The sequence below is a fragment of the Bombyx mori genome, chromosome 12 (genome assembly GCF_030269925.1).
Source record: "Bombyx mori chromosome 12, ASM3026992v2".
NCBI lineage: Eukaryota > Metazoa > Arthropoda > Insecta > Lepidoptera > Bombycidae > Bombyx > Bombyx mori.
The window spans coordinates 3,413,960-3,441,400 of record NC_085118.1 but is presented as its reverse complement, the minus strand read 5'-3'; the positions used below and the strand labels follow the sequence as shown (position 1 = coordinate 3,441,400).

General features: G+C 37.3%; 1 protein-coding gene across 11 annotated transcripts in view; it reads left to right on the top strand.

The window, feature by feature from the left end:
- The window catches only part of LOC101741218 (CUGBP Elav-like family member 1), a 417,033-nt gene that overhangs the window by 228,014 nt on the left and 161,578 nt on the right, over window positions 1-27,441 (top strand). For 2 of the 11 annotated variants that reach the window (XM_012693226.4, XM_012693224.4), the window contains exon 3: window positions 22,316-22,796. The exons of 7 other annotated variants lie outside the window; for them this stretch is intronic. In XM_012693226.4, the coding sequence (XP_012548680.1) occupies window positions 22,663-22,796 (134 nt within the window). In that variant the 5' untranslated portion in view covers window positions 22,316-22,662. Of the gene's footprint in view, window positions 1-22,315; window positions 22,797-27,441 lie in introns of those variants that run through there. 2 more of the 11 variants (XM_062671374.1, XM_062671372.1) reach the window with 1 other exon arrangement.

Below are 27,441 nucleotides of genomic sequence, written 5' to 3'. Positions count from 1 at the left end.
CTATCTCCAACACAAACTTTGCATGCTTTAAGCGTGATGTATTGTGAGAGCGCTTTGATAGGTATATCAATCCTGTCTACTAGTGTCTATTCATATCGCGAAGCAATAAAGCAACGAAACTTTTAATGGTGGTAGGACCTCTTGTGAGTCCGCACGGGTAGGTATCACCACCCTGCCTATTTCTACCGTGAATCAATAATGCGTTTCGGCTTGGGTGGGGCAGCGGTTGTAACTATACTGAGACCTTAGGACTTATATCTCAAGGCAGGTGGCGCATTTACGTTGTAGATGTCTATGGCCTTCAGTAACCACTTAACACCAAGTGGGCTGTGAGCTCGTCCAACCATCTAAGCAATAAAAAAAGGTTAAGGATAAAACGTGTTTTTCTTTTATTGAATTCTCATAGACTAAAAAGCGCTTGATTTGTTAGATATTTTACGAGCTTATCGACGACAGTTTTTTTTCTTTTTTTTTTTCGTCCTCTTTTATTAGTTTGTGCGGCTCGTAACTTTAGTTTATTGTTTGGAAATATGTTGTTTGCTCGTGAATTAGTTTCTTTTTTATGTGAATCTTAGTGTGAATGTTGCGAAAAGTCGTATTTTCAAGTTTGAGCGCATTTTATGGTTAGAAGGTCTGTTAATTTTTTTTATTTTTGGCCTCTTTTCTTTGTGGAGAGATATTTTTTTCGTTTATATCGACCTGCTTTTTTGCTCGCTATTTTGATAGATGGATGAATTTGAATATTAATCAACTTTATGATGTAAGCTGACCACAAGTCGCATTTTATAATACGAATTAATAGAATTGTCTCAAGTAACAATATCTTCTGTTCAGCCCTTTAATACCCACTACTTGGCATAGGCCTTCCCGTTTTTATGTCACATCGTTCAATAGCCTGTCATTCTAATCGACTTCCGCCCCGCCATACTGACTAAGTCATCGGTCCACCGTACCATAGCTCTTCAGGCATCTATACGATCTAATCTTGGCCTCCATTCCGTCACTGTCTTTCTACATCTGTTATCATTTCACCTTGCCAAGTGTTCCAGCCAAACTTCATTTCAAATCCGCAACTCTTTTACCAACATCTGTATCTTTTGCCGAATCTGGGTATTACGGACCAGATCTATCAGATTGACGCCCATTTTGTAATACGGTCTCACGAGTAAGGATCTATATGTTTCTATACTGTATGTTAATGTGGGCAAAATGCATTGCTCTACAATTTACATACAATTTAATTAAAAATAAGTTACTTTTCTAATATTCGTATTTTGCTAAGCTATAAGATAACTTTATAAATTAATTTATACATCTAAAGATAGCATATTATGTAACTTGAAACTAAAACGACATTTCACAGTCGCCTTCTATGTATAGCTGAATAGCTCTACAGTGTTAGCTCCTATCGCGTAGTTTACTTTAAGAGGAAATCGGAATATACGAACATAAATTCTGTTCGAAAACGCATAGCCATTTAGTAAGTAGGAACAGGATAATACAGTATTTATTTGTGCAGCTTTGTCAAAGATGTTCTTTTATAGTTATTGAGATCGCTATAAAAACCTTTAGACGAAACTATTAATAGCTTATATACCGCTTCGACACGGAATCTTATGTCTAATGAGTTTAAAAACCTTCATCAATTGTGCATACACATTTTTATTTGGTGATGATTCCATTTTTCAGTTATGACTTGTTTGAAAAACCAAATAAGTTTGCTCATAAAACAGCCTAAAAGTCCTTCCTTTGTTTTGATTATATAATTATTTTGTCGTGGTGCCACAGTAGCTGCTTTGTCCTCAAAACTTATAAAATAAGAAATTGTATAAAAAAAAGTAAACAGTAGTTCTAGTTTTTTGTTTTTGTCTTTATCACAACATTTGAAATTGTAATCATCACACGAAGATATTTATGTGCTTAATTTTTCCATATTTTTTTTCTATTTTCCTAACCCTCCTAATAATTGAGGAACAGTCCCGTATCTTGGTCGCTAAATTGGAGACAAGTGAATTCTACCGGCATCATAGCCACGTCACCCAGCAGCAATGAACTGTGGCTGATAATGGTTGACTTTTTCAGAAACTATCCATCGTCATGTTGCAAAAAGAGAGAGATGGAGAGAGAGAGAGAGAAAGAGTTTTTCTCTTTTTTTTTTGATTGGTTTAGACGGCAACATAATAATATTACGAGTATTATTATTATATTGCCCTCTACGACGCCTGATCGAAAGTCTGACGATATCTTTCAGTCAAACAAAAACTATTCTATAAAATCCTGTTCTGTGATTACATTTCTTACCTATATTAACGTCAAACCGGCTGCTGGTCGTAAATCTATAGGAAAGATAAACGTTTTGTTGAAATTACGCAGCGGATAATGCGCAAACAGAAGTAAGTGGAGGTTATTACCATATGCTGACTCCACTAGAAGAAATAAACACGACTGATGGAAACGTTTGACAAAATCAAATAATTAACAACAGTATTAACTAAGCATTAAGGTACCGAAACGCATTACTGCTTTTCGGCAGAAATTGGTAGGGTGGTGGTACCTACCCGTGCAGACTCACAGGAGGTCCTGCCAGCAATAAATATAACTAACTATAACAGTAAATGTAACTATACTGAGACCTTAGAACTTATATCTCAAGGTGGGTGGCGCATTTACGTTGTAGATGTCTATGGGCTCCAGTAACCACTTAAAACCAGGTGGGCCGTGAGCTCATCCATCCAACTAAGCAATAAAAAAAAACGAATTACTGTTACGGAATTAAAAGCGAATACATTGACAATTTTCGCCCGGATGTTTTCATAGAGGCAGGTTTCCAAGCCGCAATGTACTCGGCCAGGTGCACGAATGAAATTGTTTCCACAGTACAATGTAAATATTAGTTAATTAAGTGCAAACTGGAACTCTGTAGTGCTCAGCTCGCCGTCTGTTTGACTTTGAGATTTGGAGTTAAAAATCTTAACGCTTTCACGGTTCACCGCCTCGTCTCGTCTGTCTCTTTAATGTATTTTAAGACCTGTTTGAATTTTGTTCAATAGTTTCCGTATTTTACAGTCTGTCTGATTCAATCAATGTAATGATCACAAATCGTTGACACGACAATTTAGTCGTATAATTTTATTATAAAAAAAAGAACACAATATTCCTAACCTAAAAGTACATGTTATTATCCGCAACATGCTTCGTCAGATTACAGAAATAGAGTTATCAGCAACATGCTTCGTCAAAAAGTACAATACTTACTTTCAGCTACAAGAGTCGTCATAAGTAACATAAAGGTCCACGCTAACAGCAATGCGCGCGTAGCCATCGGCTAGTCAAACGAGCCACTCTGGATCGCATCTGGACGTATAATTGTTTTGGGTTTCTTCGGACGAACAGATTTTCTTCGGAAACATTTTTATTTAGCACTGTAGTTACCTAATCGTATATTTATCAGTTGATAATACTTCTTTAAAGGATCGCTAAAGCTTGATTTTGTCCAACCAACAAATACATTCATAACACAATTCAAGCCTTTTAATTTAATTTATAAAAATATATATTAGCAGTTATTTAGAGTTAGATTTTTTTATTGCTTAGATGGCTAGACGAACCGACGGCTCGTCGGGTGTTACGTGGGTTACCAGATCCCATACACATCTACAACGTAAGTATAGCCACCCACCTTGAGACATGAGTCCTAATTTTTTACAGTACAATGGCTGCCTCACCCTTTAAGCCGAAACGCATTACTGCTTCACCGCAAAAATAGGCAGGGTGGTGGTGATCTACTCATGCGGACTCACAAGACGTCCTACTATCAGTTATCATGAAAACTTATCTCAGTTTGTTGATGCTAATATTATAAGTTATAATATATATATATATATATATATATATATATATATATATAAATGAATTGCTGTTCGTTAGTCTCGCTAAAACTCGAGAACGGCTGGACCGATTTGGCTAATTTTAGTCTTGAATTATTTGTGGAAGTCCAGAGAAGGTTTGAAAGGTTAGATAAATATGAAAATGTTGTTTTTCCTTTGATCCCCCCATCGGACGGATTCCTTTTAAGTTTATTTTATACAAAAGTTTAGGTTTTTTACTTATCGATGGAGGCACTACCAAGTCTGTTGGGCCAGCTAGTGAATAATATAAATATAAACACCAAAATCCTATGATTTTATTCATAAAGTCATTACGGGCTCTCGAACCAGAATCCTGTACATTCTCAATAGCGTTTTATATGAAATATTTCAAATGAAATTTAAATTAAACATACCTTTTCGTTCGTACAGTGTGCGACATGTCTGTTAATACCGAAGCATGCTTAAAATACCCATTGTAACATTTGCAAGTTTTTCAAATTAATTTCTCTCTGCCGGTGACTTTTGGTAAATATTATCGTTAGGAAGAATGTTAAGATTTAGATTACCTCATTGGTTAAGTGGTCAGTAGCCCTCTACTACCGTAACAAGGGGACCGGGTTCGATCCCCAGCCGAAGTCAGTATTTTTGTGAAAGATATTTTGTTTTTCTGAATGTATTTATGTAATACATTAGACACAATACAACTCTACCTTAAAGGCGGGTGTATACAAAAAACCCACTCCTGCCCACACTACTCTTTAGTAGTATAATATTATCCACAATAGTATCACTCAGACGGGCAGGTAATATCACGGGGCGGATCTAGGAGCTTTTAAAAAAAAAAGGAAACAGTGACTGATTTATTGAAATAAAATTAAAAAAAAGCTGGTACAAATTATATGTTCCACTATTTTAGCCAAATTAGTTCTACCCCGTTTTAGTAATAAATAGATTTATATAAAGACAACTACATCCGGAATTCATGTTTTATTTATATAGTACCAAGCGTACCGGTTTTAAGAGAAAAACTGCCGCTAAACAATTGAGTATATAATTGACTTAGCTCCAGTCGGGCCGTGAATTCATTGAACTGTAAATGCAATTCACGCCTACACTCGCCCCATCAAGCGTTTTGGCTCTGGTACACGGTCCAACCTTTTGAAACATTCTACACGCATTACGATTTCCAGCAAAGTTGCGAACGCTACACGAAATTGGTATGGTTTCTTTTTATTGCCCTTGTACGCAGACGAGCATACGGCCCACCTGATGGTGAGTGGTTACCGTCGCCCGTGGACTTCAGCAATGCTAGAGGCAGAGCCAAGCCGCTGCCTACCGTTAAGTACTCTTGACAAGCCTCGTTTGAAGAAGGATATGATCGCCATTAAGTACGGTTGAAACAAACAACACTAACAAATGTTTTCTTCAGAAAACTGCTATTGACAATACCTAAATTGAAATACAACATTCATTTTCAGTACTCGTTATCAAACTCTCTGGGAAGACAGTTGGATAGGATGACGGAAAACAAACAAGATCTAACAGAATCTAGTGGTAACATTTCTAAGAACTCAAGAACGTCTTTGAGTTATTTCGTTTCAAAGGAACTTCTGCTATTTAGAAACGTTCGCCTTTTGATAGCGAAAATAGATTTTGGAGAGTCGTAACGTAAAATTTTAAGATAACATTTATTAGCTTTACGTATTTTCAATTGTGTTATTAGATTTAAAGTGGATCTTGAATCGGTGAAACAATTTACAGAGTGACTTATTAAAGACAACCTTCATATAAATTGCTTTATAAGATGATTTAGAATTTGAAAATTAAATAAACAAATCTTTATAATATCATTACGTGACGTTTCTTGTGATCGGTGATTGTAAATAATAGTCTTTAATTAGTTACAGATTTATTACATATTAAGCTGTTATGAACTAATCTGTATTGCCATTTTTGTGGGTTTCCATTGTATGGTACATTTACTGCATCATTAATTTTTCAAATTAATTACGATTGTAATGAATATATTTCTCTGTTATCCCTCCGTATTACTAGTTCCCTCTTGAGATGGAGTAATTGCTTGACTTAGAAGCCGACTACTACAAGAACGCCTCCAAGGAATACCTAATAATTCAAAGGATTTGCAAATGAATCTACCACTGCATCGTAACTGCGACCCGCTGACAAATTATAATTTGCGTAATTACTGGTGGTAGGACTTCTTGTGAGTCCGCACGGGTAGGTACCACCACCCCGCCTCTATTTCTGCCGTAAAGCAGAGCATGCTTTTTTCCGTACCTAATGGCTAGTAGCTTAAGGATCTATTCCAGCGACGCTCGGATCGGGTAGGTGAGCTCACGGACTCAACCTGAGAATCTTAATATTTGAACACTAGGAACAAGAGCAGTGCCTCACAGATAGCTAGCTCCTTTGTCTACAAAGCAATAAAAAGGTATAACCGTAACAAAGAATACAAAAAAAAGTATATAATGATAGCTGCTTTTAAGGAAAGCCTTCATTCTTGGCATCTCTCATATATACTTAATATAAATGTATCTCTCTTAGCAACAAATGGAAAAGCCGTGAAAATCGTATCGACCAATTATTTTCTCCCGCTATATTTTTATTTCTCTTCTCAAATCAAGCCTGACCCCGCGTTTGTACGTTACGAACGTTCGAACGGAGATCGTGTAATAATTGTCGCAGACGTGATATACGAAGCGAAGAAATTCTGTCCCATAATTGGCTGCCAGATAATCAATGCGTGAAATAATGTTACTCGAAGGGTCCCGCGTATCGGGAACGCTGCTTGTGATGGCGATATTAGGGGAGTTTCTATGGATATATGTGATGTTCACGTTTAATCAAAATATAACGTCAATGCAATATATTTTTTTTATTTATTGACTGGATCTTAAACGAAATACTCGCGTCGTCTTCTTAAGAATGAAAATAATACATTCAATTTATGAGGTTAGCGCTTAAAATCTTATACCTCGATTTCGGGGGCGATAAATCGATCTAGCTACGATTTATTTTCAGAAAAAGTTGTTTTATTCGTGTTTTCAATAATCAACTTTATGACCCTTCCCGACATGTATTGGCGAATAATAATACTATTTTTCTGAATTGAGAGCAAGACACAATAACACTAAAGCTATTTCAGCAGATGGCGTTGTTAAGCCACTCGAAGCCAATGAGTGTTTGGTTTAAGGTTAGACCAAGAAAATGAATTGTTTATTTATATTACTTGTGTCTTTTTAACTTACGTGTTCGCTTAAAAATGCCTAAAGGTTCTTGGAATATTTCATAATATTATCAATATGTAATTCATATTTAAATATACTCTAATTTCTAAAAAAGAAAAATATTTGAAAAAAATTTTTTTTCCGAGCAAAGCTCGGTCATCGTCTAGTCTTATTGAACAGCTTTTCGGTAAGTATAACATGATTTATGATTAAAAGTTATGTAATCCACAGTTTAATCTGGAATAGACAGGTAATTATAAATCGGCTCAGAATTTAATTAAACAGAAACCTTTCAATGTACCATATCCCGGGCAAACTTCATCTTTCCATAAAGTCAGTGTACTCATCTACAATGCGCTTCCAAGGATCATGTGTGGCATGGAACTATCTGGAACCAATGCTCACACCCCACGATTTTGTCTCAGCGCTGTGACATTTCTTCAAAAGCGTTTTGAAAAGAGTTCAAATCAACTGGATCTATATGCAATGCTGGATGCAATGAAGGATTTTTAATCATCACCATTAAAGTTTTGACGTGTAAGAAAGATAACGAAAATTCTCCACGCAGTTCAATACTCTTCTGACATTTGATGCGTGTTTTTTACATATTTAGGTGTCCCTGTAACAATTAATCTCTGTTACAAATATATGAAATATCCATATTGCTCGTAGCTTCCGAATTTTATTTGAGTTTCAAAACTTTATTTGTAAACATTCAACGATATCGACACTAATCTCCTGTCCTACCCAGACGATGGGGCAACGTAAAGCCGCCGTCGCCCCAAACATGTCTTGTCGGACCCCCCGGTTCCTCTCTCGGGTCTTTAAGGCCCCTCAAGCACCGGTAACCGTCCTCGTCGATAACGACAATGAGTTCTCGAGTGACCTAACCCAAAGACTAAAGACCCACTGAGTTTCTCGCCGGATCTGCTCAATGGGTCGCGATTCCGATACGGTTGTAGATTCTGCGAAACACTGCTCTTGCTAGGATTAGTGTTAGCAAATTCTGTCAGGTTGAGCCCGTGAGCTCACTTACCCATCCAGGCGTAGCTGAAATAGCGCCCTAGGCTGCCAGCGATAAGATTGGAAAAAAACATTAGTCGAATCACTAACACGGTAACAACACTGTCTTTGTGAATAATTTGAAATACCAATGAATTGATGGTGGAAAACCAAACTGTACCTACAATTTTATTTTACACAAATACATACATTATGCATACACAATGCATCTTTGAAGGGTGGCGCATTTACGTTGTAGATGTCTATGGGCTCCAGTAACCACTTAGCACCAGGTGGGCTGTGAACTCGTCCGCCCTTCTGAGCAATAAAAAAAAAATTACATTATCTTAATTTTTACTCGAATTTTAAAAGCAGAATCGAGAAGTTTCTATCTGTAATTCAGTTAAAAACGGGTGCCGTTTTAAAACTAGCTGAGCCTACTCCGTACCGCTTGAAGTTCCGAAGCGTTTTGATGCTTCTCTTTGACAGTTGATTCGCAAATACGCCTCACGTTTAGATGAAACGCATCGAACACAGGTAGTTGGAATGTTACAAATGTACAAAGTGTGCATTCATATGTCCTAAGGGATAGGGATCTAAATCCTATTTCTGTCGCATAGCAGTCATACGTTTCAAGAGCAGATAGAACGATCGAGACTTGAGCTTGTATCTCAGGGTATGTGGCGACATTTACACCTTTGTGATGTCTATGTGCTTCAGTGAGAGAATGAATGACTTGCGGCCCATCTGCTGTTAAGTTAATACTTTGAAACATGAGTTATAAGACTCATTTCTATAGTACGTGAAACATTCACGTACTATAGAAATGAAGGCATATTTGCTACCCGTGTGGATTCCCCCACCACAAGTTACTGAATACCAGTTCCAGTACCAGTTTAAAGTCGATCGATTAACATCGAATATATCTAAAAAGACTAGTTCACCCAGCAGACTTCGTAGTGCCTCATTCGATAAATAAAAGACCTAAACTTTTGTATAAAATAAACTTAAAACAAACAAAAGGAATCCGTCCGACGGGGGACACATCAAAGGAAAAACAAAATTGTTATTTTTATTCAGTTCCGAGCATTTTCATATTTATCTATCTTCTAAACCTTCCCTGGATTTCCACAAATAATTCAAGACCAAAATTAGTCAAATCGGTCCAGCCGTTCTCGAGTTTTAGCGAGACTAGCGAACCGCAATTCATTTTTATATATATAGATAGATAGATAAGATATTGATTGTTTGCACGCATATTTACTACCCGTAGGGAATGACATGGGACTCCATTAACAGTTACTTAATACCCGTTCCAGTACCAGTTTAAAAACGATCGATTAACATCGAATATAACTATAAAAGATACATATTTACCATAACAAACGCAAAACGTGAAGCAATCTCTAAAAAGAATTCAAAGAAACTCTGCTACAGATATTTCCAAACACGTAAGACTTAAACAGTGAAATTCAATCGTTTTGTTTCGCGGTCTATCTGTATCAACATTACATCCAACGGCTTCGGGCAGGAGGGGACGCGCCGGCGGCAGGAAAACATTGCGGCGAGGAAATTAAGTTTCCGTTTCGTGCGCTCTACCGTCCCGGGATGAGGTCGGCGGGTGCTCCTAATTTGCTGAATAATTGTCGAAGAGACGGGCGGTACTAAACGCTACAGGTGCACGAGAAGCAGCCGCACCAGGCCAGTTGAGATGCGATTTTTCTTAGCTATGGTTTCGTTAGTTTAAAATTTGGTGACGAATGAATGAGGAAACTCGGTTTGGTGTTTAACTTCACTCTGGCGGTTTATTGGTACTATTTAACTAGTTCAGTAGAATATATTGAATTCAAATGATTAGGTAGGTATAATTGTATCCATCAAGGAGGAGCAGCCACATGAGGCTAGTTTAGATGCGATTTTTATTAGCCCTCGTTTCGTTAGTTTAAAATTTGGTGACGAATGAATCGAAGGAACTCGGTTTGGTGTTTAACTTCACTTTGGCAATTTATTGTTAGTATTTAACTAGTTCAGTAGAATATATTGAATTCTAATGATTAGGTAGGTATAATTGTATCCTTTAAGGAGGAGCAGCCACACGAGGCTAGTAGGCAGCGGCTTGGCTCTGCCCATGGCATTGCTGAAGTCCATGGGCGACGGTAACCACTCACCATCAGGTGGGCCATGCGCTCATCTGCCTATAAAGGCAATAAAAAAAAGGCTAGTTGAGATGCAATTTTTATTAGCTCTCATTTCGTTAGTTTAAAATTTGGTGACGAATGAATCGAAGGAACCCGGTTTGGTGTTTAACTTCACTTTGGCGATTTATTGTTAGTATTTAACTAGTCCCGTAGAATATATCAAATTCAAATAGATTAGGTATAATTGTATCCATCAAGCCATATTGACTTGGAAATGTGAATGATGCACATCTTGTAATGCCGATGTTGTATTGTGTTCCTTGATTGCTCTATATAAGCAGAAATTCGGGTGACTATAGTTTCTCTCTAATGACTAATGCTGATACAACTTGTTCTAATAATGAAAACAAACACAAAAGTGATTTGTCTTACAGATAAAAATCACTAAATAAATTTAATACCCCCAAAATGTTAAAATACATTCTAGAAACTATTATGGCATCGTTTTATCAATATCTCATAACTCCGCTGTAACTATATCTAACAGTAATCTAAAATACGGATTACTTGAAGCTTCAAGTACCAAATTCTATCACAATGGCTTACTGGTGGTAGCACCTTTTATGAGTCCGTACGGGTAGGTACCACTATCCTGACTATTTCTGCCGTGAAGCAGTAATGTGTTTCGGTTTGAAGGGCAGCCGTTGTAACTACCTATACTGAGACCTTAGTACTCATATCTCAAGGTGGGAGGCATTTACGTTGTAGATGTCTATGGTAACCAGTTAACACCAGGTGAGCTGTGAGCTCGTCCACCTATCTATGCAATAAACAACAAATAAAAAAAGAATGCTTAGAGGACATAAAAAAACATTTTAATTTATACAGAGAATACAAAATTTTACGTCTCTTGATAATAAAGAAACAATTTGACATTAGCTTGATGATAAGCGAATAAATTCGGTACGTTTTTATGGAACCGTCTACCCGAAACATTATTCAGAGTAATGGTCACGAAAGTCTGAAAAATAAACTTTTTCAATTCACGTTAACTGTAATCAATTCTATAGAGACAATCAAATGCCTCGAATTTCAAGGATTTTGGTTTGTTTTGTAGTCTGTTCTTACATAGTTTAACGTTTGACAGTCAGTAAGTTGAATCATTGTAAATTATACTATACTAGACGTCCCACAGTAGTCGAAATTCGACTATAATTAATTGGAATTGTAAGTTTGTACACTATTGTGATTGTATTTTATACTTCTATAATCACAAATTTCGCCAGACTACACTATGAAAAATATTTACAAAGACAAACAATATTTATTCTCAATTTGACAACAGACGTCAAGAACAAAAGTTTGACAATAAATAGTATGTATGCGTGTGTGCGTCAAATACATGGTAATTATGTAGTGTGTGTAATGTTTTCTTTATTGATTTAATGTATCTATTATGCATTATTTTAAAAAATTATTAGCTTTGTGCACTTCTTCTCTATATTCTCTATAAGTGTGGAAAATTTCATACTCCTCCGTCCGCGCAATTTTCGTAAAAAGGGATACAAAGTTTTTGCTTCACGTATTAATATATAGATTATCTATACATATAAATAAAATTGAAGTGTCTGTTTGTAATATTGAAATAACCGCTTTTTACTACATGCATGTGAATATATATATGGTACATACACCAAAATAACATTTTTTACAATTTTTGTCTGTCTGTCTATCTGTCTATTTGTTCCGGCTAATCTCTGGAACAGCTGGACCGATTTTGACGAGACTTTCACTAATAGGTAGCTGATGATATAAGGAGTAACTTAGGTTACTTTTTTCAGACTAGCTTTGCCCCGTGGCGTCACTTGCGGTACGACAATAACCACGGGTAACGTCGCGAGATTCAGCTACCTATTAATAATAAAATTTAATGTTTCCGAAGCGAAGCGAGGGCGGGTCGCTAGTTACATCTATAATTTCGTTTTAGAATACACTATTTTTTCTATTTTTCAAAAGTTTTATTACGATATGAACGATATAGTACCTTAATAACTATACATCTGTATATTAATACGTGAAGCAAAAACGTTGTAACCCTTTTTACGAAAATTGCGCGGACGGAGGAGTATGAAATTTCCCACGCTTATAGAGAATATAGTGACGGAGTGCAGAATGGTATTTTTTTTAAATTATGCATTAATAATACATTAAGTCAATAAAAAAAAATTACACACACTGCCATGTATTTGAAACACACACATAATAATTATGTATACTCTATGTTTATTGTCAAACTTTTGTTGCTTATAGTCTGTGGTCAAATTGAGAATTGGTTAATAATGTTTATTTGTCTATAGTGTAGTCTTGACGAAATCTGTGACTATAGAAGTATAATAAATAGTCTTTAACAATAGAACCATAATAATGTTCAAACATATAATTACAATTAATTATAGTCGAATTTCGACTACTGCGGGGCCACTAATAATATTTAAAACACAACAGCCTCCACTGGTTTAAAACTTTACTTTAAAATACAACAAATATCAATAAAATACTGACGAATTCATTCAGTGAATTCACGTTTGATGTACTAGTATGTGAGTTGCGACAATCACTAAACACTAGTTGGGCCTACGAGTCTACGGGCACGAATGCATTACGAAATTGACTGACTGCTTAATTCTTCGACTAAGCCAAAAAACGTACTACGCTCGTGTTCATGTCGTGAATATTATTGAAATCCGGAATGACTCACGCGTCGAGCCTCACTAAATTATATTCCTCGAGCTTTGAATAATGATCTCATTTGTTTTCGTCAATTATTAAAATTTGATTTGTATAATTATGTATCTTTACGTCCGCAAATTTTAATATAAGAATTGCTTAGAGGCTGCTTGCCTTTAAATTTACATTTGACAATACTTTGTTATTGCTAATAAATTAATACACATTCCCTCGAGTATGTTACGTTAGTGAAAAGAATCGTTTATAATATTATCGAAAAGACCAGGAAAATTTAATATGCGATTTGCTTTTGAAGTCGTCGTGGCTTAAATGATATGACGTCACGTCCTTACGGATCCATCAGATCCAATAACTCTTGCATTAAATGCCTTCAGCTCTAACACTAGGAGCAGGCTAAGGGACCCCGGTAACCGTACACGGCGAACTCGACAAAGAGTTCGACGTTCAACCTAACCCATGCATCAGCCCGCTGAGTTTCTCGCCGGATCTTCTCAGATGGTCGCGATTCCGATCCGGTAGTAGAATCATTCGCGAAGCAGCTGCTCTTGAGTTGTTAGGTCTCCTTCGGACTCGCTCGGGCAGCTGTTAGCAAACCCCAACCCGTGTTGAGCGATGCACCGGTGTTCGAATCCCGCAGGCGGGTGGGTACCAATTTTTTTAATGAATTACGTACTTGACGTAAGTGGGTGGCGCATTTACGTTATGGATGTCTATGGACTCCAGTACACTTAACACCAGGTAGACTGTGAGCTCGTCCACCCATCTATAAAATAAAAAAAAGATGCTTTAGGCAAACGAAGAGAGAATTAAACTTAACAAAGCAAATAATTGTAACAATTACATTATAATTTAGTTGTATCTAACACTCTGCGGTATAAGAGGGCGCGTGTCACGTCTCTCATGCCCGACATCGGTACAGAGGCCACCAGTTGGGCGGGCATGCAGCCTCGCAATCGCTGTGTTTTCTATGAAAACGTGACGAAACTTTCACCGGGTGAAATTTAATGAAATTCCGTTTGGTTATAGCGTTGTTCTATTGTTAGCATGTCGCCGGTGTTCGCCTGTGAAAGCGGCTCCGTTGGACGTACTGTAGTTTATTTATACTGTGGAGTTTTGGGCACGATTTGAATTTAGCTGCACATTGGTTGCGATATTGTCATCTACTTAAATAAACGAATTTCATGTATTGGTTATTTTAAATAATACTAAATGATCCAGGATTAATCCCACACGATTATATTATGGCCTAAAATTAAAACTCCATGTACTATGGAAATTAAAGACTGATAAACATACTTAAATATGTTTAAACAAATAGATTGTACACAAATAAATAGATAAATTTTAAATAACATCGTGTAATCAAAATCAAACCGGCCAAAACTTGTAATTTGCGTAATTACTGGTGGTAAGAACTGTTGTGAGTCCGCAAGGGTAGGTGCCACCACCCCGCCTATTTTTGCCGTGAAGCAGTAATGCGTTTCGGTTTAAAGGGCAGGGCAGCCGTTGTACTGTTAAAAGTGAGACCTTACAACTCATGTCTCAACGTGGGTAGCGGCATTTACATTGTAGATGTCTATGGGCTCCGGTAACCACTTGACATCAGGTGGGCCGTGAGCTCGTCCACCCAGCCAAGCAATTTAAAAAATCAAAAGATATGTGGTGTCGTGCGACACCGGATAGGAACGAAGTTCCTTATTATAAAAATATCAATTTAAAGTTTTATTCGAGGTATAAAGAAAATAAAACTGGAGGTTTCGCAACAACCCACGGTCATTCGGTAACGTGCGAACGTATTGTGGTACACTTCATTCACGGTTGCTTACATAAGAGTAGTGTATTGCACAAACGAACGCTCTGAGATCGTGGTCAATGAATAATAAAAAAATATGTTATTTATTACAAAGTTAAGTCGTACACTGTGTGCATTACTAATAAAAATCTTACGTTACGGACGTTTTTTCCCGGTTACGGTACCCCTCCGCATCGTCCCATAAGGAACTTCGTTCCAAAATAATGAAAGTGCTGTATCGGATATTGTTTAAATCGAACAGTGTTGTATATATATAGAACGGTTAGATATCTCACGAGTTTCGTATAATTGCATGTGTTTGTACAGGAAGCGTTGGCCGGATGTGTGTTTCAGCGGCTCGACCTAAAGGCTTTTAGAGTTGTTATCACACGTAATTCCTTTTGTTTCAGCTAACGTGTTAGCTTTAATAATAGCGGTGAACGTTATTCAATATTGGCCGTTCTATTTTTAGAACGAAATTTATGATGAATCGTCATGTTCTTTTCTTTTATTATTATAACTAGCGACCCGCCCTCGCTTCGGTTCGGAAACTGTAATTTATTATTGATTTCTCCACTATTTAATAGATGTTATTATACATATAAACCTTCCTCTCCAATCACTATATCTATTAAAAAAACCGCATCAAAATCCGTTGCGTAGTTTTAAAGATTTAAGCGTACATAGGGACAGACAGATATAGGGACAGAGAAAGCGACTTTGTTTTATACTATGTAGTGATTTACAAAAATTACTCCATACAATAATATGTATGTATGTACATGGTTTATAGTGTACTGGTGGTAGGACATCTTGTTAGTCTGCACGGGTAGGTGCCACCACCCAGCTTATTTCTACTATTAAGCAGTAATGCTTTTCGGTTCGAAGGGTGAGGCAGCCGTTGTAGTTTATAACCAAAACTTAAAACTCATTTCTCAAGGTGGGTAGTGGCATTTACGTTGTTGATGGCCTTCAGTCACCACTTAACACCGGATGGACCGTGATTTCGTTCCCACAGCAATAAAAATAGCTTAAAAATCACACGCTACCATCATCCTATTTTGTGAATAAATTTTCTGTACAGTGTCTTGAAAGCACGATAGTCGATACAATTTTGATTTCAACATTATATTTCCTGGTACACGCTTCGATTCCTATTTCAGCCCTGACAAAGCCGCATCATTCGATAAAAGTACAGGGAGGCGTCTTATCAATTAATCCGTGACCACTTCAGAGTAGATAGATATCATGTAAAAAAAAACACGTTTGGCACTGGGAGACTGCCGCGGTAAAGCTATTGCATAGCACTTTTTATCAACTTATGCAATTATAATTAGACAATAATAATTTAATACATATTAAAACAATAATAAAATAAGACAACGCTATATTTAGAAACATTAACTAAAGCAAAACATTAACTGTCCCCTTCACTCTAATAAGCTACACCGCGCGAGAGAGGGATGGGCACACTTTTCATGATGCCCATTGGATACTGTGCGACGTCATGCCACGCGCTTATTCACAAACACTACACAAGCGCAACGTGTGAATGTGTTGAACGCGAGCTACATGGTAGGCGGAGTGGGGTGTGTTAGGTTTTATTTTCGTTACGGAATTTCTTGTTTCGGTCGTCGCGCTCAAGGCCCGCGATAAAAGCTATGCAATAGCTGAAAAACGTTTAGTCTTGTGTTTTATTTGACTGAAATCTTACTTGTACCCTGCGTTTTTAACCTTTCGTAACATCTTCGATTTGTTTGGCTTGTGATAGCGAAAAAAAAACTTCGATTTGTGCTCACGTAATAGCCACTGCAGGGTAAATTGCGGACTCTGTTCTGTCATTTATTGTTTGAGCCGATAATAAAAACGCGATGTTTCGATGTTACGTACGTACGGTTATATTTTATACAATTAGTTTGTTTTTACTATTTATCGTATACATACATCATTATAAAAAGGAACAATTTCAATGGCATATACTACAATATAGCACCATTAGAATTGAAGTGACATATTTCAAAATTGTTGTTTTTTGGTAAACGCCAAAAATGTAACTGAAGAATTGTAAATTTTCAGTTTCGTTTTTAAAACTTTAAGCCTTAAAGCGGACACCTTAAAGTTTAAGGTATGCCGCTTGATTTAAAAGAAACAGAAAATTTACTTACTAAATTTTATTTTTAATTTTGATAATTTATTTTTATAAACTCATAAAATACATGTTTATAAGTCGTTCAAAGTACAAAACTATTTTTTTAATTTTTTTACAAACTGCCATCTATTATTACTGCAGTGCCATGAAAGTGATACTTTAAGACATTAATTATTTTGTATGGAAACTATCGACATCTTGTAGCGGAAGCCCCCAAACTTATATGTTGATAAAGTCATGGCATTTAATTGTTGTACAGCTAAACACAGAATTTAAAAAATTAATAAATCATACAATTTGATTGATAATATTTGATAAAGACAAATTTACTAAATTTTATCAATCTACTCAATATAGTCTAACCTACAGGAGCAAAGAGAAACTAATTGAATCGAAGCCATCTAATGGCCGATGCCCGTAAACATTTTTGTTGAGTGCTTGACTTGCCTATCTATAACTAATTTAAGTGTATTATCTATGATTACTATTTATCATAGCGCAAACATTCAAAAAAAGATGTGTGGTGTCGCGGGACACCGGATAGGAACGAAGTTCCTTATTATAAAAATATTAATTTTAAGTTATATTCGAGGTATAAAGAAAATAATTCCGTACACGGCGTGAATAACTTGACAAGTCGACTAATATCAAATTTTAAGTTATAGCAGAATTGTCGTCCAGATTATTTGTTTTATATGGGGAATAAATGAGTAACTCGATTCTCTCACGTATTTTTGGGATATCGCACTTGTGAATTACTAAACAACTCTGTTTCCAACGAGAACATGATGACATTTAGATATATCTAAACATATTAATGTTATTTATTTAAATAACTCAACACGTTAAGTTATTTACGCCACATAATTAAATGAACTAACAGAATACCTTTAGATGATCAATTATTCACATAGCCCATAATAGTGTTCGCGACTGTACATATCCGGTTGTCAAGTTATTACCGGCATGAAAAAGCATAATAATATTCAGAAAAAAGAAAAGATAAAGATGAAGCAAAGTGCAACTCATCCACTCGAACATATGATCTTCAGCAGTGCTTACCCACCCCCTACCTTAAAACTTCTGTTTCTTTTATATAGAAGTTGTCTCCAAAGACATCTTGCCAATGAGTAGAGAAAAGAGAAGAATTTGGTGGATTTATTACCTTTAATAGACACAGCATTTCACGATTTTTATAAAAACATAAAGACTGATAACCCACCAAAAAATGCCACGACTTAGATACTGAACACCCTGATTTAGAGGGAAACGGAGAAAAACATTAAAGAATAATAGAATAGTAATTCCAGAAGCAGAATAATTTCAGTTTCTTTTAATTAATAAAAAATATAATTAAGTACATGTTTTGGGTCTTAGTTTGAGATTGATCAATTCAAATGGCTTATTATTACATCATCATTCTCCTGCCCTTCTTCCAGTCACCTGGGATCGGCGCAACTTGTTTTCTCCTTCCATACTCCTCTATCATATAGCATTTCTTCGCTCACTCCCCTCTTACACATATTTTCTTTCACGCAATCCATCCATTTCATCTTAGGTCTACCTCTTCCTCTATATCCTTCCACATTTATAGTTAACACTGTCTTACCAACCTCATTTTCATTTCGTCTCAACACATTTTTTTTTTATAGCTTAGATGGGTGGACTAGCTCACAGCCCACCTGGTGTTAAGTGGTTACTGGAGCCCATAGACATCTACATCGTAAATGCGCCACCCACCTTTAGATATAAGTTCTAAGGTCTCAGTATAGTTCTAAGGTCTCACATGTCCATACCATCCCATCACATCCCATCCCATCTCACCATCCAACCACCATCAAATGGCTATTACATTTTTATGTATTTTTTTTAAATCTCTTATGTTAAAAATCTTATTACTTTTCTCGGATTTTAATAAATTGCTTAGGTGAATAAATTGACAAGTCGTCGGTGAGCAACTTGATATGTCAATTTTTTCTTGATTAAAACGTTATTTTATTATTATACTTACACTGTGTGAAAATTCCGATGAAATTACTTAAATACGCATAAAAATTATATAAAAGGATAAAAAAATAGATTTACCAATAATATGTAAACTTAAAAATGGCTGCCCTGAAAAGTATGCATTTTCGACTTGTCAATGTATTCACGCCGTGTACGGAATTATTCGGGTATACATTTTTTGTTATGATTTTTTTATTGATAAAAATAAAATATGTTATTTTTTGTACGTTATTACAAAGTTAAGTCGTACACTGTGTGCATTACTAATAAAAATCTTACGTTACGGACGTTTTTCCCGGTTAGGGTACCCACCCCGCATCGTCACATAAGGAATTTCGTTCCAAAAATTATTCATTCAACCCTCTTGAATACTCGTAGCTTTGCTTGGTGCGTACTATGCAACAAGTTAAGGTTTCATCTCTAGGCATGCTGGTGGCACCAATCAGTCACACTAAGCCGGCTATAGCAATAAAGTTTACCAGATTAATAAAAATTACACTTCAATAAAGCGGCACAACACGAGAACCCGCTCATCGTGGCCGCCGGTAACTACATTCCCTATTTTTGCGACAAAGGGCTCGACGAGTCAATTGACCCTCAGACACAATCCACTGAGTTTCTCGCCGGATCTTCTCAGTGGGTCGCGTTTCCGATCCAGTGGTAGATTCTGCGAAGCACGGCTCTTGCTAGGGTTTGTGTTAGCAACGTCATCAGGTTTGAGCCCTGTGAGCTCACCTACTAGTTAAGGCGACGCTGATATAGCCTCTCAAGGCTATCAGCTTAGGTAGGAAAAAAAATACGATAGATACGTTACGTCAAAACAGCTGTTCATGTCTAGTGTCTGTGATCAGACCTCCAATATGCTGCCTCGCACTGTTCACGATAACGCATTAAAGACGGACCCAATTAGTATAAAGTATCCGACGGACTATAATAAAGCTATTAGTAAACATTGCACTCGCGTCGGACGCAGTCCTACCCTCGATAAGGTGTAACACAATCAGATAAAATTTACCCGAAATTACTTTAGGTATATGATTATATATATGTTTATAAATACATACACATAATTAGGAAAATCTTTTATTACCACGAGTTCGTGCAAACATGATTGTTACTATACAGTGCTCTCGAGACGAAAAACTGATTAGAGGTTTAGTTTTATTTATTTATTACTTAAATGGGTGGACGAGATCACAGCCCATCTGATGTTAAGTGGTTACAGGAGCCCATAGACATCTACAACGTAAATGCCGAAACCCACCTTGAGATATGAGTTCTAAGGTCTCAGTATAGCTACAACGTCTGCCCCACGCTTCAAGCCGAAACGCATTACTGGTTCACGGCAGAAATAGGCGGAGTGGTGTTACCTACCCGTGCGGACTCACAAGATGTCCTACCACCAGTAATTCTTCTTTCTTGTCTTTTTCGACTTTTTACCACTTTGAACACTTCAGGACTCGATAGAGTTACACAAGCGGAACTCTTAACAATGTCGTTCGCTGCGTCTTTGTCTGAGCGACAGCTATTTTACGCGAAGGGTCTTAGTACTAGGCAGATATTTTTGATGTGACAACGTCTTACAATTCGATGGAGCCGGCTGCACGCACAAAAAAATATGACTCATGCGGCGTTACCTCGCTCGGAGGCGTTTCATTTGAAGTACAAGCGAGAGCGCACAACGAGCGACAAAGAGGCACAATCGGCCACCGCGTTCGGCAGCGTTGTTTTGCCTTATAAATTATTTCTAGGAAATATAAATTAACCTAGATATCGACTGCAGCGCCATTTGCCGGGCCGATTTGTAAATCTAAACCATCCAAGGGGCAAATTCATTCAAATCGGTCCAGCCGCTTAGGAGGAGCTCAGTGACAAACACGCACAGAAGAAATATATATATATAAAGATATGCTGCTACCTACAATTCAATCGTTCGACATTGAAATCGACATTCTATCAATAGATTGTGCTCGGATAAGTGCTTGGTCTATCTTATACCTTTTAACGAGCAATTCTTGTATATTAATAATCTAATATATAAAATTCTCGTGTCACAATGTTCGTTCCCATACTCCTCCGAAACCGCTTGACCGATTCTCATGAAATTTTTTATGCATATTCAGTAAGCCTGAGAATCGGCTACTATCTATTTTTCATACCCCTAAGTGATTAGGGTTGTCCACCCCTAACAATTTTTTTTTATTTGGACATTTTTATTTATTTATAATTATGTATTATGTGGTTGAATGAGGTTTTGTTATTTTTAATATATATTCCCTCATCGTTCACAGCACTACATACCTCTTTCACTCATTTACCACATCCTTACACACTTACAATAAGTTAGGTTTTTTTTCTACACTAGAAATTCCCTAGAAATCTTATATATGGCAAAACAATGTTTGCCGGGTCAGCTAGTATACTTATATAATCTGAATCTCGGAAACGGCTCCAATGATTTTCATAAAATTTAGTATACAGGGAATTTCGGGGGCGATAAATCGATCTAGCTACGATTTATTTTCAGAAAATGTTGTTTTATTCGTGTTTTCAATAATCAACTCTTTCTGACATCTATTGGCGAATAATAATACTATTTTTCTTAATTGAGGGCAACTAACCGCTTTAAAGACACAACAAGATGGCGTTATAAAAAAAAAACGGTCGTCATCTAGTTACTTTAGTAACAGAACATAATATATGAAAATACTAAGATTATATTAAGTTTTTTTTTTATAAGCTTTGCTCATAAAGTAGCACACGCATTCTAACAAAATGTAGTCTCTGAATGTTGTTATTATACTGTAAAGAGAATGAGCATCATAAGTCTGGAAGCCGTGTCTTGTGACATAACTCAAGCAATATCCGTTTTATAATGAAGAAAATAACAAAAAGGCGACAGCTTATTTGAGACAGTTTCATTTTTTCGCGAATATTTAATAAGTTGAATGGGAATAAGGCAAAAAGAAAAAAAAAACGTAACGCTTATTTCTGAACCGCCTGCGGTCACATATTTCATTAGGGTGAGCTCTCGGATACACCTTTTGTTGCTATTCGTTTTTGTTCAGGCGTTTTTTTTTTGTTATTGTAAATGTTAACACCTTGTTTTTTTTATATTTATTGCGCTAAGCTTAGCTTTTCCCTGCCGCTCGTAATAGGCGCGATGGCTTCAGATTGTTTTCATTTCGCTGCCACTAAATCATTTGCGTGAACCGTATTTCGTGTTTCATTTAGATAAAATATACGTGCGTAATATTTTGTACCCGCATCTTCTGACAAATACGTTTTTTTTTTGCTTTAATATTTTTGTATCGGACGCTGAACATCGCAAGCTATTCTCTAATTAAATCAATTCAAAACAGTGAAACCAGAGTGATATTATAAACATAAAAAAACAAGTTGGTGTCCGAAAATAAGTCAGTGCTAAAAATAATAATAATAAACATAAACATAGATATGAGAAAATGCTCGAAACATGCCTCTAAATCGGACAGGACGCTGACCCGTCGCGTTTAAAAGCGAACATTTGCTACGTGCGTGTGTGTGTGTGTGCTGCTGTGATAGTGTCAGGTGGGATGAGGCGGGGGGCGAGTGTGCCCCCGCGCCTCTTATCAGGAGATAAGGCGCCGTGGCCCTGCACGCTGACGACAATCGTTTTCGGATCACCAGCGTGACCAGGCTGCTTGGAACAAGGCGGCCGCCGCCCGTTATGTTGCACTCACTGAACGCACTCGCCGGCAAGATATCGCCGGGCGGCGGCCTCGACACGAACGCGAACCGACACACGCACCCCAACAAGAACCACAAGGTGACCTCGCCGGGATCTCCGTACACCAAGCCGAAGTAAGTCCTCCTAATCAACATACATCACCATTGTGACCACCTGTGAAACAAAAACCTCTTAAAGATTTGTTACTGTTGGCAGGACCTCTTGTGAGTCCGCATTGGGAAGGTACCACCCTGCCTATTTCTGCCGTGAAGCAGTTATGCGTTTCGGTTTGAATGGTCGGGTAGCCGTTTTGTAACTATACTGAGAACTTAGAACTTATATCTCAAGGTGGGTGACGAATTTACGTTGTAGATGTCTATGGGCTCCAGTAACCACTTAACATCAGTTGCGCTGTGAGCTCGTCCAACCATCTAAGCAATAAAAGATTTCCACTTCAAGTTTTGAGGTGCCTGCAGTCTGAACGCTACATCCCCTAAGACCCTGGTTTAAAGAAGAATACATGATTTTTTTACTGTCATCAAAAAATAATGGCATGTACATTACTCATTTAAGATATCTGTACACTTGAAGACATGCGTTACGATATTATGCAAAATAGTGCAAAAGTCAAAAGTGTAACGTTTTATATCTGTTTTAAATATCAAAATAAATATTCGCAATATCTATCTTCATGATATTTTATAAAGGTGGACAATGATTTCTATAACAGAATTTGATTTTTTTGTTAAATTCATTGCAGTTTCATTGTGTTTCGGGAATAATCTGTGCAATATTCCGCCGAATATTGCAGGATATTAATTAAGAACAAAAACATAAATTCTTTAATATTCCTATCGTCAACTGATATAACTATCTGATTGAAAATAGTACACGATCTTTGATATTCTAGATTCTATTTCAAAAATTACCGCAATAAATATGTAGTGCAGTTGTAATTTTAAGCAATTTTGGATACGGTATTATAAAAAAATCATTATAAAAGAAAACGAATAATCTCAATATAGTCTAGGACACTAAATATTCAGCTCCAATAGTTTATTTATTAGAATAATAAACAATATGATTACTTACAATCATTCAATATAGTATCATTTACGATAATTAAATATTTGCGTGATGCATATACTCATCGTGTCCTTTACGTTTGATAGCGACTGATATAATACGCTATGATAGCTAGTTTGAAAGAAAGATACTTAATCGACTTGTTTTAAGTTAATTAGGTCACAACACTAAGAATGAGCGTCCGTGGTGCAACGGGTTTTTTTTCTATTTTTTTTATTGCTTAGATGGGTAGCTCACAGCCCACCTGGTGTCAAGTGGTTACTGGAGCCCATAGACATCCACAACGTAAATGTGCCACCCACCTTGAGATATAAGTTCTAAGGTCTCAAGTATAGTTACAACGGCTGCCCCACCCTTCAAACCGAAACGCATTACTGCTTCACGGCAGAAATAGGCAGGGTGGTGGTACCCACCCGCGCAGACTCACAAGAGGTACTACCACCAGTTTGGTGTACAGCACTCGCCTATTGTGGTACAAGATACAAGCTACAGAGCAGTCAAGCGTCCCTCAATATTACATGAATGTGTTACCATAAAGAGGAACTTATTTGAATTGACAGTTAAAGTGTACATTCAACGAGGTTAATGGAAAATGGATAATTAAATCGGATTTAAAATTCCTTTAGAAAAAAAAAACAGCGTGGATTCTCACGACTATGCTTAATATAATTTACGCCACGAGGATCTGAATCTCCCAGTCGCAACGCAACCTCCTGTCACTCGATTACTAGTTGTCGTAGTCTTTTTCTGAAGAGTCCCCAACTGAAAATGGTAGAAGCCTGAAACACATGTGAAGGCAAAAATGTGGGTTTTTTTTATTTTTATTGCCTAGATGTGTGGATGAGCTCACAGCTCACCTGGTGTTAAGTGGTTACTGGAGCCCATGGACATCTACAACGTAAATACGCCACACACCTTGAGATATAAGTTCTAAGGTCTCAGTATAGTTACAACGGCTGCCCCACCCTTCAAACCGAAACGCATTACTGCTTCACGGCAGAAATAGGCAGGGCGGTGGTACCTACCCGTGCGGACGGACGCAATACGTCCAACAATACCACCAGTAAAAGGACCTCGCAAAGTGCTTAGTACTGAAAGTGTTTTTTTTTTGTCGGATCAATCTAGTTGCTTTAACACTACGATCATCGTATAAAAATTCACGTGACGTCATAGTTTTCCGGCTCGATGACGTCACGAAGCCCAGTTTCGGTGCAAGTCTAATCTACAAGTTGTGCCAATGTTTGTCTAAGGCAACCGTTCCTTTGCTCTTTCTTTGGAGCGTTTGCGTGTATGTGCGTAGTGAGTAAAGGGATCTAGACTCGACGATGTGTGAGTAACAACGTAAAGTCGGCAGAGGAAGGGACCTGTTGCATATTTGTTGAGATGTTTTTGTATGGCATTTGATTTTTGTTTCAACTCTGTGCTTACGTTGAATTTTTGGATTCCTTAGTTGAGAGGCGTTCAGTAATTAATAATCTCACTGAGGATGTGGTTTAGTACGTTTGTTACGACGTAATATTGGACCGCTTTTGAAGGTAGAGAAGCGTACAGCTCTTCTTCTTCTTCTTCTTCTTCTCAATCGTCTAACTCTTGACAGAGTGGTCGTGATCGTCATATAGTGTTGGAATGGGCAGACTTGATGCGTCTTACGATATCCCGCCATCTCTCCCTGCGTACAGCTCACTTGATAATAATTGATGACCGTTTCTCACTGACGTCAATAATGACAGGAGCACGATCAATCCGATGCTTACGACCGGATTATACTCCTCTTCAAACCTTGTTTTAAGAAGTTGAAATGTCAATGTGGTTTGTGGCAAAAAAATTTAAAACTAGCACACGAGTAACAGTGCGTAAAAATTGAAGAAAATAAAAATATGTGTGGTGTCGTGGGACACCGCATAGGAACGAAGTTCCTTATTATTAAAATATTAATTTTAAGTTCTATTCGAGGTATAAAGAAAATAAAACTGGAGGTTTCGCAACAACCCACGGTCATTCGGTTACGTCCGAACTTATTGTGGTACACTTCATTCACCGTTGTTTGCATAAGAGTTAGTGTATTAGCAAACGAACGCTCTGAGATCGTAGTCAATGAATGATAAAACAATATGTTATTTTTTGTACGTTATTACAAAGTTGAGTCGTACACTGTGTGCATTACTAATAAAAATCTTACGTTACGGACGTTTTTTCCCGGTTACGGTAGCCCTCCGCATCAAATAAGGAACTTCGTTCCAATGTACATAATTGCAATTGAATTGCATCTAAAATTAAAACAGAATTCATTTCTTTCGTCAACCCTGATGTATTCAACTACATAGATAATCTTGTAATATTATAAATGCAATTAATACTTTCTTCCAACGAGGCTTAGGGAGAGTACTTAAAGGTAGGCAGCGGCTTAATTCTGCCCTTAGTATTGCTAACGTCCATGAGCGACGGTACCCACTCACCATCAGGTCGGCCGTATGCTCATTTGCCTACGAGGCTACTACAAAAGACTGAATTTTCACAAATTAGAGTTTTTTTTGGTAACTCGATCCAGTATAAGTCTATTTGAAATTTCCTTGTTTTATCAAATAAGGCAGATCAGCCTCTCGCGTAGATACTTAATGCAAGAAAGAAAGGTATTGTTAATACCGAGCCGATGCGTTTTTTTAACTCGTAGGTCGTATCACGTAGGTCGTAACACGTAGGTCGTAACACGTAGGTCGTAACACGTAGGTCGTAACACGTAGGTCGTAACACGTAGGTCGTACGACGTAGAACGTAGGACGTAGAACGTAGGACGTAGGACGTAGGACGTAGGACGTAGGACGTAGGACGTAGGACGTAGGACGTAGGACGTAGGACGTAGGACGTAGGACGTAGGACGTAGGACGTAGGACGTAGGACGTAGGACGTAGGACGTAGGACGTAGGACGTAGGACGTAGGACGTAGGACGTAGGACGTAGGACGTAGGACGTAGGACGTAGGACGTAGGACGTAGGTATATGAATATATTTCATTCGCACCAATACAACTCCATCTATTTAGGATTACCATTTGAAATCTAATGCGATCGAATGAAAAAAAAAGACTGTTTAATCGAAGAGACATCGATTGTATTAATCGAAAGCCCGCAGATATGTGTAAGTATGACCACTTTGCCCTTATTCTACCGTGGGACAGTTACTGTGCAATTGAAATTTGGATTACATGTCTCGAGATAGATTTTAGATTATTTAGGTAGATACACAGATTAGTTAGGTAGATACACGTTGTGATATTTATGAGCTTCGATAATTACTTAACACATGGTGAGCCGATAGCTGGTCCATTCATCTTACCGATAAAAAAAACTATTTATTTTTTCTATTGTGGATGAACGAATTCATGGCTCTCCATGTATTAAGTGGTTACCGGATCCCACAGACACCAACAATGTAAATACCACCACCCGGCTTGAGACAAAAGTTTCAAGTCTCCATTTTTAAGGTACAAAGGACGCCTTACCCTGAAAAACCGAAAAGCATTACTGCTTCACGGCAGAAATAGGCAGAGTGGTGGTCTACCTACTAGTGCGGGCTAAAAAGATTCTCTACCAGCAGTAAGGTAGTGGCGCGAGCTTATTCTTCAACATACTCTAATAATTATATAATAAAGGACTTGAAATATTATATCGGTTAGACGATATTTAGAAAGACGAC